This window comes from Athene noctua, chromosome 8, assembly GCF_965140245.1.
Source record: "Athene noctua chromosome 8, bAthNoc1.hap1.1, whole genome shotgun sequence".
NCBI lineage: Eukaryota > Metazoa > Chordata > Aves > Strigiformes > Strigidae > Athene > Athene noctua.
The window spans coordinates 19,245,359-19,261,291 of record NC_134044.1 but is presented as its reverse complement, the minus strand read 5'-3'; the positions used below and the strand labels follow the sequence as shown (position 1 = coordinate 19,261,291).

General features: G+C 39.5%; 1 protein-coding gene across 1 annotated transcript; it reads left to right on the top strand.

The window, feature by feature from the left end:
- The first annotated feature begins 708 nt into the window (after nt 1-708).
- On the top strand, nt 709-14,809 carry LOC141963070 (cytochrome P450 2J4-like). The gene is made up of 9 exons (XM_074912028.1): nt 709-879; nt 2,110-2,272; nt 3,334-3,483; nt 5,297-5,457; nt 7,959-8,135; nt 10,331-10,472; nt 12,944-13,131; nt 13,819-13,960; nt 14,631-14,809. Exons 1-9 carry the CDS (start codon nt 709-711, stop codon nt 14,807-14,809), a joined length of 1,473 nt encoding a protein of 490 aa, XP_074768129.1.
- The last annotated feature ends 1,124 nt before the right edge of the window (nt 14,810-15,933 follow it).

The following is a 15,933-nucleotide window of genomic DNA, read 5'->3' as shown; positions in this document are numbered from 1 at the left end:
AAGCAGTCAAAACCCTCAGTGAATTAGCTATTGCAAATAGGTTTGGGGGAAAAAAAAAGTGAGGTTATATATTAAACCAGTTATGTTTTCGAGTCAGTTTGGAAGCCTACATTTTGCTTTTTGTACTAAGCATTAGAAACTCATTTATCTATCTTAAGATAAATGTGGGCTTTTAACTTTTATCAGCCTTGCCATTACTGGATATACGTGTACATGGAATATATACAAAGCATTTTAAAAACTCCAAGATTTAATATCCACTTATATTTGCATGCTTAATTTGTATGTATGGCTATTGCTTTTCTAAAAGGATTCATGAGCTATTCTTAGAAGCACATACCATCCACAATTGTTTCAGAAAATTAGATGGAGAATTTACGTGTGGCTATGTGTATCCACATTGCCTGGAAAATCTTTGCCCTGGTCTTTTAAGACACCATTCCCACAAATTCTGTCATCTAGATTTGCTAAATATTCATCTGAATGAGAAGAAGGAGAGGAATATACATCTATAAATATGCTTGAGCATGAGAATGTAATGAGTGGGACAAAAAGGGAGTGGTTGATAATAAAGAGGGAGGGTTAGGGGCGGGGAATAGTTATTTTATGAAAATTAAACTCTTGTGAAAAAACTGGTTGAGCAACCAGCCTTAATATCTTCAATAGCCTATTTTCAATAAAGACAAGCTGGTAAAAGCAGCCGTTAAAATGTTGACTATAAGTGAAGTTCTTATAGCCTTGGCTGTATTTCTTCTGATTATGCAGTTTTTAAAGTTGCAACAAGTACGGAGACAGCTTCCTCCTGGACCAATCCCTCTCCCAATTTTTGGGACCTTGATACAGCTGAACTTTCAGTTTAATCGTGATCTTCTCATGAAGGTATTTATTTTCAGATACTCCTAATTGTTTAAAAGTCTTTGTAATTTCCCCTTTCTGATGTTGTTTACTATGTGAAAACATCCTCTCCCAAAACTACATTCGGTAACATACTGTAACTGGTAAATAGCCACTGTGATACTGCATTTGGTTTGGTTTGGAACTGCTGGTTTGGCTGGCAAAATAAGTAAAAGTTATTGCAGCATAAAGTAGTTTGCCAAGCTAAGAAAACTAGTATTGGAAGTTCTGAATGTGTGAAAATCATTCTGATGCTTAAACCCATCACCTTTTAACACTGAATTTGACAAACTCATGTGAAACTTGATAACCTTGCATCACCCCTTAACACTAAATTTGACAAATTCATGTGAAAATGGATATAAGATCAAATACCTCTAGGGAATAATATATCAGATTTGCAGTTAGGGAAAGGAAATACTATTAAAAAAAAGTTTACCTTCACAGCATGGATTTTCAGCTTTCCGAGCTTTCTGAGCACTGGCGCTCTCTTGCTTGGGGAAATAGACACTTAAGATGCACTATATGCATATAGGCTTGTTTGTATTGCCAGGATCTAAAAAAAACCCATGAACCTTTTGTTAGTTGTTTTTTGAAGAGTACTTCTGTGCCCAAAGCCATCTCCATTTCATTCTACTGGCTCTCACAGGGCTTTCAGGATCTCAGCAGACCACTCCAGTGACTTCTGTCAGTGATATGGATGAGGCACACTGGTTATTCCAACCAAATGGCAGATTCAGACAGGAAGTAAGGACACTGTGAGACAGAACGATTGTACTCAAGATCCAGTACCTAAATATGCAAATATATTGGGACAAAGAAGACTGTTCCAGTCTCTACAAGCTAGTTACTTCTCTGACATTTCTGTTCCCTTTGCGCCACTTTACCGGTACAAAGGATAGAAACCCTCTTGAAAGAAATTAATATATAGAAAATACCCTTTATCACATGAATCATTGTGAACTGAGCCTTGGTTTATATACAGTAATAAAAGCTATCTAACATGTCTTAGCATAGATCTGTGGCTCTGAAAAGCTAAAATATTCAGTTGTTTCCAACAGTGAATGCTGGATAATTGTAATCTTGTGAGAAAGATGGAGAACGTCATTTCACCTTAGGGCTGGTCCTGTAATCAGTGTAAAAACAGGTTCATCTTGTTTGTTTGAAGTGTGTGGGATTTCATCTGTGCTTTCCTGGCTTCCCTCCCATCTATAGGTGGCAAAAATTCATGGCAACATATTCACCTTATGGTTTGGATGGGCCCCAGTGATCGTCCTGAATGGATATCAAGCAGTTAAGGATGGTATGACCACGTACCCTGAAGATGTTTCTGGGAGGCTAGTGTCTCCCTTCTTCAGAGCAATGGCCAAAGGAAAAGGTGAGAATTTCTTGCCATAAATATTGCACAGAAGCATCATCTTGGCAAACTGCAGGTCTGCTATAGTAGCTGGGTTTGAGAAATGACTGACAGGTGAACTGCAACGTAGGAAGGGTGAAATAGCCTTTGGACACTAGTAGGAGGAAAGGAGGAACAAAAGAAAAAAGATTCATAATGCCTTGTGTGAAATATTCACTGGAGCAGATTCAGAGGTAGGTTGTGCCACAGAGAAGTGGAGAAGAGCAGGAAACAGCACGCTTCCTTGTCCTGGACTTGCTGCCTCCCACCATTACATTTTCAACTGAAGAGTGACCTAGATAGTGAGATCTTCCTATTTCCTTCCTTTTGTGAATGTTTTCTTATTCCCACGGTTGCATCTGGAGGTTCAGTGTACTTCTGTTTCAACCTTGCTGCAGGTTTCATACTCCCCAACTGTACTGGAAATTCCCAAATTCCTGATTTTCACCACACACACATTATGAAACAACCTTTAGTTTATTTGAGACCTCAGCTTCTTTTTAAGGAAACTAAACTCCTTAAATTTTTCTAATTTGAATTTGTTTCAGTCATTGGTGATTCTTACATTACATTAAACGTCCTGTTAATATATGTTTATTTCTTCTGAAGGTATTTGTCACAAAGCCCATGTACTGAACTTTTCTGCCCTGTGGACAGGAATTTTTCTCCCTGACTGTGGACAGTCAGAACTCTTTCCCCTTTTCCCTTTGTGAGAATCATTACACTGGTCGAGTGAGCTCCAAGCATAGAATAGAGTGGGAGGCAAGCACTTCAGAGAATGTCTAGAGAAACAGCTGTCAAACTTTCTGAGATAACTGGTTGTCTTGGATCAAGCGTAAACTTGCAAATCGTCTTATTACCCAGTTGAGTTTGTCCATTTTAGCCCTGCCCACATGCTTACATGATACAGTTGTTCCTTTGTGTCTTTGTGGTCATAGGCAATGCAATAGTTTCATTATGTTCTGTGATTTAGTAAATCTTTTAAGGTACTCTTTTTCTATAATAAATATTTGCATAACAAGCTCTTCCTTGAATGGATGCAGGAATTATGTTGGCAACTGGTCACACCTGGAAGCAGCAGAGAAGGTTTGCACTGAGGACTCTACGCAACCTTGGTCTCGGGAAAAGAGGCCTGGAGCATCGTGTTCAAGAAGAGGCTCACTACCTGGTAGCTTTCTTTGCAAGTATGAAAGGTACATCTGCAATGAATACTGATTCATTTTTGTCATTAAGCTGATGTCTTTAGTGAACTTCTCTGAACTGCTCTAAATTCAAGGGCAGCTTTTGTTCCACAAGATAGTGTGCAGTGTCTGAGAATGTCTATGTGGAATGGGCTGAAAATGCAAAGACTCCTATCCTGTGTTCTCAAATGCAGTGGGAGACTATTCTTTTTCAAAGTTATTTACAAAACTACTAAAATTGGGAAGCAAAACTGGAGCTTATTTATTATTTATATCATAGAATGCTTAAAGTGGAAAGGGATCTCTGAAAAGGGTCTAGTCTAACACCTTCTCAAAGAAGGGTCAATCAGAGCACGTTTTTTAGGGCTGAGTCCAGTTGGCTTTTAAATATCTGCAAGAATGGAGACTTCACCACTTCTCTGGGTAACCTGTTCCAGCGTTCAATCAGCCCTACAGTAAAAAAGTTTCTTATGTTTAGGCAGAATTTAATTTATTTCAGTTTTTGCCCACTGCCTCACTTGATACCTCTGAGAAAAGCCTATAGCTCCATGTTCTTTATTCCACTCCATCAGGTATTTATACATATTTAAGACACTTCCCTGAGCATTTTCTTCTCCAGACTAAACAGTCCCAAGTCTCTCAGCCTCTCTTATGTCAGATGCTTAAATCCCTTGCTCAACTTGTTCCAGTATGTTGATGTCTCTCTTATACTGGGGAGACCAGAACTGGACCCAGCACTCCAGATGGGTCTCACCAGTGCTGGTTGGAGGGGAAGGATCACCTCCTTTGACCTGCTGGCAATACCCTTCCTAATGCAGCCCAGGATGCTCTTGACCTTATTTGACTCAAGAGCACATTGCTGGCTCATACATGGTGCTTGTGCATAAAGATATAAACACATTATCTGATGAATTAATTCTTATAACACCATTTGCATGCGCTCTGTAAAGCAGTGAATAGAATCTTGTCTTCATTACAACATTTTACTTTGATCAATCTAGTTAGGAGCATGTGAGTTGTATTTCCCAATACTGATCATTATGCAAAGGCACAGTAAATCAGGACATGCTGTGGCTAGCATTGGATCAGTTACAAGTAATTAAATCTAGTCCAATCCCATGGTTTAAGAACTAGGAAAGATTGAGATGTGACCATGTCTGCAGGAAAGGAAGGCGCAGAAAAATAAACTGCAATCAGAATTGTGCACTGGGTGTTGAACAGTTGCATCAGTTCATACATAAATATAGCTGTTTATAGTCATTTAGTCTGGAGTCAGAAAATAGCTTTTTTGAGATTAGTTTTTCAAGTAATTGCTTTAAAATTAGTTCTTATTTTGTTGACACCATTGATTGAAAGGAGTTTATGACATTTTATCTTACTGGAGGTTGTACATCTCTAGCAAGGTCAGACAAAATATAGTAGCCTTGCATGTATTTATGTTCTTGCTGAGTAAAGCTGCCTCTCTTACAGTTCTCCCCTCAGATTCCCTTTGACCACAGTCCTTCCCACGCTTGAGAGATCTATTTTGAATTTGACAGACAGCAAACTTGCATGTAATTCTTTTTCTCTTACCCTTAAATTTGCTCTATTATATCATGAAATATTTTACACATTTGGCGTTTCTTTAGGGTGCCACGCATTCCTAGGACTACAGAATTGCACCGTAGTTGTGAAGAATCAGTTTGACATTACGATTTTGTAAGCAGATTGTTGCTTCTCTGTGAAATGCAATGTTATCTTGAAAATTCTTTTGGTAACCTATTCTCTCATTTCACTAAAGCTGAATAGGTGACATTAACAGTGACATTTATTATTATGGTTGCAGGGAAATCCCTGGATCCTTCTTTCCCTCTTGTTCATTCTGTCTCAAATGTAATTTGTGCTGTTGTTTTTGGACATCGCTTCTCCAGAGAGGATGAATCCTTCCATGAACTGATTAGAGCCACAGAGCACCTATTCAAATTTGGAGGCAGCTTTATTCATCATGTAAGTAAATGATCTGTTGTCTTTTTCTGAATAAGACAGAAGGTGAGAAATGAAGATTCAAGAGGTAGCTGCTAGGTAAAAGTTTTTGGATGGGTGAGTGATATCCTATGCAGCTTTACTGGGCAGTGCAAAGTGTGATGGTAATGTTCTACATACCAGCCTTGGCCATTTGTGTTCATTGTCCTCTGTTTGAGTACTGTGGTAGGGTAGGTTGCTCCTAAATCTTTGCAGCAAGGCACAAGCTGAGGGACTGCTCCTGGTCATGTTTGTTACTTGGTTTCTCAGCTGCCATGCACAGAAGACTCCTGCCTTGGGCATCATGATTGTTAAATACCAAATGTCAGGCATAAAAGTGTGATTCACATGCCAAGTTTAGACACTGTTTTATATGCAGTCAGCAGACAGAGTAATGATTCAAATACCTAAGTGTTTTGTCTGTGGCTACTTATCTCCATTTCCTCTATAAGAAGTGGAGACTTGAGGACTCCCTAGAGAAATTCCACTCCTTCACTCTGAGTGAGGAGCAGCTCTAGACTCAGGCAGCAGCAGATGGGAAATGCTAAGCCAGCAAATATACCTGTAAGCTTGGCAATCAAAATGATCATCACTCTTCTGAGAGTCAAGGACTTACCCAACACAGGAAGAGGCCTGCTTTGCACAGAAGTGTATTCAGAGTTGCCCAGGAGTTCTGGTTCCACTTCTGAAGTTGTCCCATATGTCTTATGCAGTAGCTCCTTTATGTAAAACACATAAGCAATCCCAGCAATACAGAGATTTTACCCCCACATCCCATGGAGTGTTGTTATCACTGAGCTATGATCAGGTTCCCTTTTGCTTAGCCTAGCTTTGGACCTATAAGTTACATGTAGAAGTGGCAGGTGAGACCTGCTTTTGGCATAGAGAACATACCTCCTTTTCTTCTCTCCTTCCCGTCCTAGCTTTGCTTTAATGAACAAGATGCTGTCCTGGGATATAAGAACAGGGGTTCAAACTGCTCCAGATGGGGGGCTGCAGTCTTCCCACTTCCTGCAAAGTGTGCTCAGTATTATGTAAAAAGTGGACATTGTTGTTTCCACATCCCCATTTCTTAACTGGATTCCGTGGTGTCAGGTACTGAACAGGAGAATGCTGTTCTGCACTCCAGAAATGAAGGAGGAGTTTTGGCAGGACTGGTAGCCAGGAAGGTGGATGGACTCAGCTGCTGTCTTGAACATTGACAGCTAAATTCTGCTTACAGTTAGGGTGCCATAGTAGCTGGAAAGTGCATGCATTGAGAGTAGGAATGCGTGTAATCTGGGCAACTGTACATGATTAGTCAGGTCACAGTTGTATGTAAGGCTTCTGAACAGATTTTGAAAGAAAAAAAATACCAGAAATGAAACTAAACAAAAAGGACATGAAGTTCTATGTGAATTTACCAAGGGCTGGACTACTCCCTTTATGTGATAAGACAATAATTAACTGATAATTGGATGTCTGACAATAAGAACAGATTTTCCAAAAAGACAGAAGTATATTCTATCTAATTCAGCCAGACTCCAGTGACCACCTAATAACGTGCATTTTTGTGGTATAATTAGGAGCGTACAAGATGAGCTCAGCAAAATGATGACTGAGAAAGGATAGAACTTCTGCTGATAAATAAATCATGGGATTATGTTTCAAGCAAAAAAAGAGCTATTAAGAGAAAATACACTGCAGATACAAGAACAACGTATACAAATTATCCAGGCATAAATATAGGCTGAAAATCAGAATGAACTTTCTAGCTATCAGAATAGGTAGAAACCAGTTATTTTTAGGCCAGATTTTCCCAAGCAGTAAAACAGAAGGATAAAATTAATCTGGTTGTGTCAGCTAACCCCTTCTTTTCTAGCGGAGAGCACTCAAAAATGTCAGGTAGCTGTTTCTCAGCTTTTCTGAGTTTCAGATATTTCAGGATTCACTGAGGACCCTTGAAAGCTCGATCAGTAGAGAGCGCTTTGGGGGATTACCGAGGCCGTATACCAGCCGCTGGTAGCTGGCCCTTGCTGTGGGTTCTATCCAAGGCTTTTGCACGTCCTGCTGAGGACAGTTTGCAAGGGCTTTGCTTCTTCCTTCCTGGTGTTCTCCACTGGAGGGCAGGGTCTCACTTTTTAAGCGACTGAACACAGTTCATTCTCACTTTTTCAAGACTGAACACATTTCACAGTTCATGATAGAATACGTGACCTGAATAATTGAATAAATGAATACAGTTCATTCTGATTATACTTACTCTAATTTGGCTTGTGGTTGAGCTGAAAGCCTGTAAAACTCCGAATCTTACCGTCAACACAGCTAGAAATTATATATTGTACTGTTTCGCAATGTGAAAATAATCATAGTCTTTGTCAGAATAATTTACTAATGATGCCAAAAACACATGCTAACGTGAATATTACCTTCTCTTTTTAGTAGGCCTAAAATGCATTTTCTAGTGACAGAAACTTTGTGGTATCACTTGTGTGTCACTCCCACAGCTGTACGAAATCTTCCCCTGGCTGATGTGCCGTCTCCCTGGCCCTCATAAGAAAGCATTGTCTTGCTATGAGGTCCTGAGCTCTTTTACAAGGAGAGAGATCAGAATGCACACAGAGCACGGGATACCAGATGAACCACAGGATTTCATTGACTTTTACCTGGCTCATATTGAAAAAGTAAGTATTTATTCTGCCTGATCATACATTCATGGGGAATAAGGTGAAATAGACCATTAAATCATCCAGTCTGAGCCCTTCTATCACAATTTCTTACCTTTCATAGAAATCCTAATGTGAATCCAGTAACCAGGGACTTGCTAAATCCTTTCTAATTATTGATATGCCACAGCACCTTGCAATCCTTTCACTAAAGGGCAGGTTAATACACTGCATTTTTTGTCATTAGCACAAATTACAAAATTATTTCAGGCCTCCAGGAAAGAATACTGAATTTCTAAGTGGACCATAAGACACCTGGGAAGGTCTTGAGGAGACAGAGTGTGATGTTCTGGATAGGATATTTGGCTGGTAAGGGTTTGTCAAGAGATACAGCTGCAAGAAGACAGTTGGATTTTGAGAGCATTTTGTGAGGAAATAATCTAGGAGTCAGCGGAGTTTCAGACAAGGCTGAACAAGAGGACAGTGCCAGGGTCAATGAAGTTTCAATCAAACAAAGGGAACTGTGAAAATAAGGGCATTTGGGGCAGGCAGGCATAGTAGAGGTAGGTGGGAATCTGTAGGGTTTTGAAAGGCTGTAGCAGGCTTGCATAAACTGTGAGTGGGGACACATATCTCCCTTTTCTAGACCTTACCAGGATCAATTCTAATTTGTCTGAATCTCTTGGGAACTGGATTCCCTTCCTAATCCCTCAACTAGCAGCTGCCCTTCCCCTCTGTGACTCCTTCTACCTCCATTTAATCACTCTTCCTTTCTCCTCGTCTCCACTGCAGTAAGCAATATTCCTGTCCTGTTCTGCTTTGATGGGAAGAAAAAGGAGAAAGGGGAGGAAGTGGCAAGATGACACTGGTGTCACTGGGGGGTGACAAAGCAAGAGTGGCTCAGAGAGCCAAATGAGATATCCACACTGCAGAGACAAGCATCCAGGGCAGAATGGCTGTTAGCTGTTTCTGTCAGTCAGCTCTTCAGTCTTCTAGCATGTGTCTTATGAATACTTCGTACTGCTTGACTTTTTTATTATTATGGGGAATGAAAGGAACTATCTTGTGGAACTCCAAGTATAATGTAACTGTGAAATTGTCATTATCATCCAAGCTGGTGATTCTATCCAAGAATCAGATCTGACGTCCTTGCCAAGATCGGTTTTCTATATTATAATAAACAGCATTAATTTTTATTTCTGGCTAGTAATTCTTTATTAATTGATTCCTATATCAGCTGCTGTATTTTTATATTCCGGGTGGATGTCAGCCTAACTGGCTTCTAGTTCCTTGGATCTTCTTGTTTAAAATTTTTTTATACTGGCGCAATACTAACATGTCTGGTCTTCCAAAGTGTTTAACTGCTTCTAAAGTCTTTCACTGCTGTTCTAAGATTTATGAGACCTGAACATCAGTGGACCAGAAATTGATTCAGCAAGCTGTTCTGGGACTCTGCTGGGTGGAAATCATCCCAGTTTGTTTATGAAAATAATTGAACTGTCTCTAATAGATATGCATAGGCAATATAAAAATATGAGATGATATTACAACAATGAAAAACATCCTTCCCACTTTCCAGTTGTCCTGCTGGCATAATCTGAGCATAACCTCCCTAAATTTAGACAATGAATTTTCCCGAACCATAACAATATCTTTTCATGATTTCAGCGTATACATACGTGTCCTCACACTTCTAACTGAAAACTGCAAAACCTCAGAACAGCTGTACGTGAGTCATTGTGGCCTTGTAGTGGAGAAGAAGCCTGAACATTACAGGTTAAGAACTTTTGACAGCCCAGTGTTCTGCCCCAGCCCTGGTCACTGTATTCCTTGGTAGAAAAACTAAGTGATGGAATATGACTGGAGGTGACAAGAATGACATGTTGGTACACATCTTCAGAGGAACGTTTACTTATGAAATGTTCTAAACGTGCCACTGTTGGCACAATTAAGCCAACAATCCTTTTCTGTGGAGAACATGTGATTTAGTTTCATGATTAAGAGTGGAGTGAACATGCCTTGTCCATTTGTGAAATGTTAGTTTTTCATATTGATAATCATCTTCGGTGTCTAATATTCTCCATCAGTCTCTTTGTATTGTAACACAGGCAGAACACACTACAGCTTGGAGCCAGTGATAAAATTACACTTAAAGCTATTCTGATTTTTCTAACTTTCATGTATAAACCTCTACTTCATCTTCTCATTTGCAGTCCAGAGATGAACCCAGGTCTACATACAATGAAGACAACATGGTTTATTCTATAAATGACCTTTTCTTGGGTGGATCAGAGACAACAAGCACTACTTTGAACTGGGGCCTGCTCTATATGGTGGCGAATCCAGATGTCCAGGGTGAGTGGATAAGCACATCACAAGTACCTGATGCAACAGAACAGCCAAGGCATAACATTTTCATGGATCAGAGATTATGCCTAGATACTGGTATATGACTAGTGGCTCATGGACCTTTTTGTACTGGTAGATCTGTACTGGGCAGCACTGGTAGATCCAGAGTATCTGTAACAAGCTCTTACAGCAGTCACAAGCATAAGGCAGTTCCCAGTCAACAGTATGGGAAGTGTGTGTGTGTATATATATATATATATACATATATACACACACACACATCTATACACATATATATGTGTGTGTATATATGTGTAAGTATATATATATGTATAGGAAGCTGTGGCTGATTGAGATGGAGGGGTTGAGGTCTTTGGGAACAGATTGTGGTAGGGTGGTCAATGGAGTAAGAGGACTGGAGCAGCTGTTTGGGAAGCCAGAGGGTTTGCACACATAAACCTTAGAGGAACAGTGGCCACTGCTGCAGCCATTGGTGAGGTGCTGATGGTACCTCAAGAAACTGAGTTGGGTTCTGTCTTAGCTGTAAACATGACCGATGGCTGAAAATAATTAAACAGAAACTAATGTGTGATAATAGGAATGTCACTCCTCGGAAACTTACCTTCAGTTCTGCTTTGTATTGGCGGGGTATCAGTGCTGAGGGCTAGAGGGAGTCTTGCTCTTCCTTGTGCTCTGTGGGTAATAGAAGTAGTAAAGATAAGCACCTAAAGGTCAACTGGCAACTTTGACTTTATTTTTGTCCATCAGTCCATTTATGATCCCAAGTATCAGGGTGTCTATTTAATTGTGTTTAAATTAACTCTGTGGTGTATTTGAGTTTCATGCAACAGAAATATTCCAGTCAGGAGGGGAATTTGATGGCTCATCTGTTATGTCTATGTATATTTAAGAAGTTTATTTTTAAGTCTAGATTTAAATAACCATCAATCACTTTCATAGAGCACTAAAGGAAAACCAAAGAAAGAATGTTCTCTTATGCTGGATAATAGAAACTTCATTATTAGATAGCAGAATATGTGCAAATACCCAGAGGACAACAGGATTTTTAATGGAGGAAAGAGTTGAAGATATGAAAAAATTGCTGAACTTGTAGCAGTCAGACAAGGTGGTCTACTCAATCTTGTGTTATTGCATGGTTATTATCACGTAATGTAATTAAGATTATGAAAGCGCTGACTCACCAGAATAATTTTATTTGTCTAAATGTAATACCTTGCACACACTTGGGAAAGCAGGGTGTGTGCAGAATGATCCTTCCTGGGTTTCTTGAGTCATACATTGCATCTAGACTCTCATGATGAATTGACACCAGTATATCTGTCCTCATTTAATTGGTGGCTTCTTCTTGAACCTGTTCGTACTTTTGCCTGTGTTAACACCCAGTGACAATGTTTTGCAGTTCCATAAAGTACCATATGCAAAAGTCTGGCCTTTTGCCTAATCTCTGACTTGGGCTGTCCTTGTTCTCTGAACTACTGGAACGGAGATGCATATTTATATTTACACAGTGACTGATCGCTTCAAGCTATAGGGATCCTGAAGTAGTTGTGCTTGATTTTGCAAGCTAGTTCTTCATAGAAATAAGTTTACTTAAAAAATCTTTCTGGATACACATTTAAAATTCTGTAAGGTGCTTAAATCTCTGTTGTCAGGGCCTACCTAACATGGTTCTGTGAAGGATTGCTGGCAGTCACTGAGCAGGCTTCATGTGAATGAGCACAAACTGATCAATGCAGAATGGGCTTCCCTGCATCTTAGCATTGCTTCATAGGACCTGGAAAAAGACAGGATCATTTGTTAAAAATCTAAAGCATTTTTATTATGTATGTACTTCCTTTCTTGAAGTTCACAAAACAAACTTTATACTTTTGTTGTTAAATTATAAATAATTTAAATAATGCTATTCTTGATCAGAAGCAGGCACCAAGGAGCAGATTATCTTTTTTTTTTTTTTTTTTTAAAGGTAGTTGGACATTGTTTTAGTTGGCATTGCTTCACTTAACAGACGTCCTACATAAGAATAATTTCCTTTTAATGGGAATTAGGCTTTTAAGGCCCAGATTCACCTGTGTTAAATGCCAGAGAGCTGTGAGCTTAGTGGTTCTAACCGGCTGTAGGTGTGTGAGGCACCTAGCAAAAAGAAAACACGAAGATAAATCAGTTATCTCTTGCATTTAAGTGTTAGTAAGGCAACTCTTTAAGAGTTTTAAATTTTTGAGCAACAAATGTATTGCCTTAATCTACAGTCAAATTATTTCAGACTCAGAAGTAGAGCTCCCATATGTTTAAGCTATTGGAACACTGTTACTTTTATTTTCTTTATAAAAGTTACTTATATTTTTACATTAATTTTGTTGCTGTCCTCATAGTTCTAAATGGGAAATGCCTTTGAAAATGGAATTAGTGAAAATACTTGATATATTTTTCCACCTGAAACGGTGAATATTTCTCCACAGAGAAAGTGCAGAGGGAGCTGGATGCAGTTCTGAGTCCTTCCCAGTTAATCTGCTACGAGGATCGGAAAAAACTGCCCTACACAAATGCTGTGGTTCATGAGGTTCAGCGCTTCAGCAATATTATCTCAGTTGGCATGCCCAGAGTGTGTGTGAGAAACACTACGTTGCTTGGCTTTCCCCTCAAAAAGGTACAGACACAGCTTCTCAGTTGCTATAGACCTTTCCTGCATCAGTAGAGCAAGGTGTGATTAAAATCTTTTTGTGCCAGGGTCTTCTCCTCAACAGCAGTGGGGTTGCATACCTCTGAGTCATAGCCCAGGGAACAAGGACAAGAAACCATCCACCAGGTTGAGTTGAGTGACACAGCTTTTGGGAGAGAGTTATCAGTAGTGAAAGATGCCCCTGGATGGAAGAGGTGATTTTAGCGAGTGTTTCTACAAGCCAATGAAGACAAAACCTTAGAGATTGATACGGAAGGGTACTGTGATTGATTTGTGCTCATAAGGCATTGGAAAGATTTCTGACTGAATTTTTGCCTGCCAAAAGTCTGTGAAAGATCCAGAGAAAAGCATGAAGGTTTGCAACCTTTGTCAAAGAGACTAAATCACAGAAACTTCTTATCTCAGGAGTGAAAATAGTTTATTACAAATAAAGTTGTTAGTTTCTATTGACACAGCCACCTCCACAGTCAGGCTTGAACTGATGTTCTGAAACAAAAACACTTCATGTTCCTCACAGTTCTTACTGGGGAAATGAGCCTACCAGCACACACCACTGAACTCTGGAAGCAAACTGACCCTGGTCTCACCTAGCTGGTTCTGACTGCTGAGGGAGGATGGACAGCCAGAACCGAGTGAATGTTTTTCTCCTTTCAGGGCACCATAGTTCTTCCAAATATTGCTTCATCTTTGTATGACCCAGAGCAGTGGGAAACACCTCGACAGTTCAACCCTGGTCACTTCCTGGATAAGGATGGAAACTTTGTGAGCCAAGAAGCCTTTTTACCATTCTCAGTAGGTAAATGGACTGACAGCACAAACATTAATGGTTTGCTTTGGGACTGTACAAATAAGATGTCTATTAAAAATCTATTGGTCATTTATTTTAATCCTCTTTGTGGAAAACAGTGGTAAAATCAACATGATTATTTCCAGTAACATTTCCCAATCCAACTATAAACATTTGTTCTATTGAACAAATAATAACATGGAAAATCAGAGATATCCTGACAAATGTATACATCCAACTCTATTTTTGGAAGGAAATTCTCTGCTAATGATCATGGTTATTGATTTGGAGCATACATTTCAACACCAGACATACATTTGGAAAGTACTTGCAAGTGGCTGTGCTGATGCTTTATGCATACAAAACTGGAGTATGACATCTCCCAGGAAGAACAAGTACTTATTCTTCATTTACATGATTGGACAAATTTCTTTAAAGTTGTCATTCAAATGAAGATGAGTTTTTTGAGGTAATTGAAGCGAAACTTGGAGCAGAGGATTGCACAGTGATCTATAGCTGCAGATAGGATTCTTTAAAGGAAGAATCACATGAAGTTTTGTGCCACCGATTGCATTAAGTCCTAAAGAAATTCTGGACTCAGCAAAAATACCTTTCCTTTGTGTGAGGATGAAGAGGTCATGGTAACTTACTTACTGTCCTTCCCCTCTTCCTTCTGCAGGGCACCGTGTGTGTTTGGGGGAGCACCTAGCAAGGACCGAGCTCTTTATTTTCTTTGCCAGTCTGCTGCGGGCATTCACCTTCTGCCTGCCTGAGGGAGTGACGAAGATCAACACAGAGCCCATTTTGGGGGGTACGCTGCAGCCCCACCCGTACAGGGTTTGTGCCATTCCACGCTAGGGTGGACGTGTGCAGTATGTCACAGCCCATCTATTAAGCAATCTTACTTACTTTTGTGAATGTGTGTCTTGAGACCATATAACATTGTTTGCCTTGGATATGAATTTCTGCTCCAAAAGCCACCTTTTGTCTATAGCAGGTAATTTTGTTCAGACCCTGTTACCTGCTCTTGAAGGTGATCTTTTTTTTTTTGGTAAAAGTTCTTTTGGTCTGGAACACACCATCATTCTCAGCCATAAAGGTATCATGGTGTTGCTGTCTGGCCTGGCAAATTTAAATCTGGTACACTGGTGAGAAAATGACAAAATAGACTGGCAGACTTCAAAAATTAATTAATTATCTCAGAGTTATCCTGTTTTCAAAAGCAATGGAGTTTGTAAAAACACACCTGGAAACTTCTGCCTCTTTATATTGCTGTCATCATTCATAACATTTCAGTCGGCTTTTGTTGATGGTGACTAATAAAAGATATGAAGGAAAAATTAGCAATTGGTTTTATTTATAGATGACTTACAGTTCACTGAGAATATCTAGATTTGATGCAGCAGAGTATGCATAAGGCATCTTTAAATCTGTCAGAGGATAACTGGTTTGAGTCCAGCAGAGAAAAGGGGCAGGCTGAAACTTGCTGAAGAGTGAAGATACAGAGAGAGGATTTCTTTTAGGGCAGATGTTTTTAACATTTTAAAATTCTGCTGAGTTTATTTTTGGCAAGTCCTTTCTAATGCAGCAACTGTTTACTCCCATCAGAATCAGCACTGGGTGGTGGCTGCAGCAGGGGCAAGGAGCTCTTCCAAGGGGCAGTTTGGGTAAGGAGCCTGCTGTAATTAGAGCTATGACAGTAAATTGAAAAATACACATGGAAAACACCAGAGATTCTTTTTGATCACCTCAGAAGTTCATCAGTATACTTGAGGCTACAAAGGCTTGTCATATACATAAAATACTGGTCAAATTCAATGGAAGAGTCTATAATAGCAGAAAAGGAAAAATTGTTTCTTGTGATGAATATAAATTTATTTATACTGTCTAGAGAAGACTTGTGAAGTGTAAGTAAACTCGTCCTTCACTAATATTCCTGTTTCTGTGAGAGAGGATAGGACAGCTAAACATACAATTGTCTG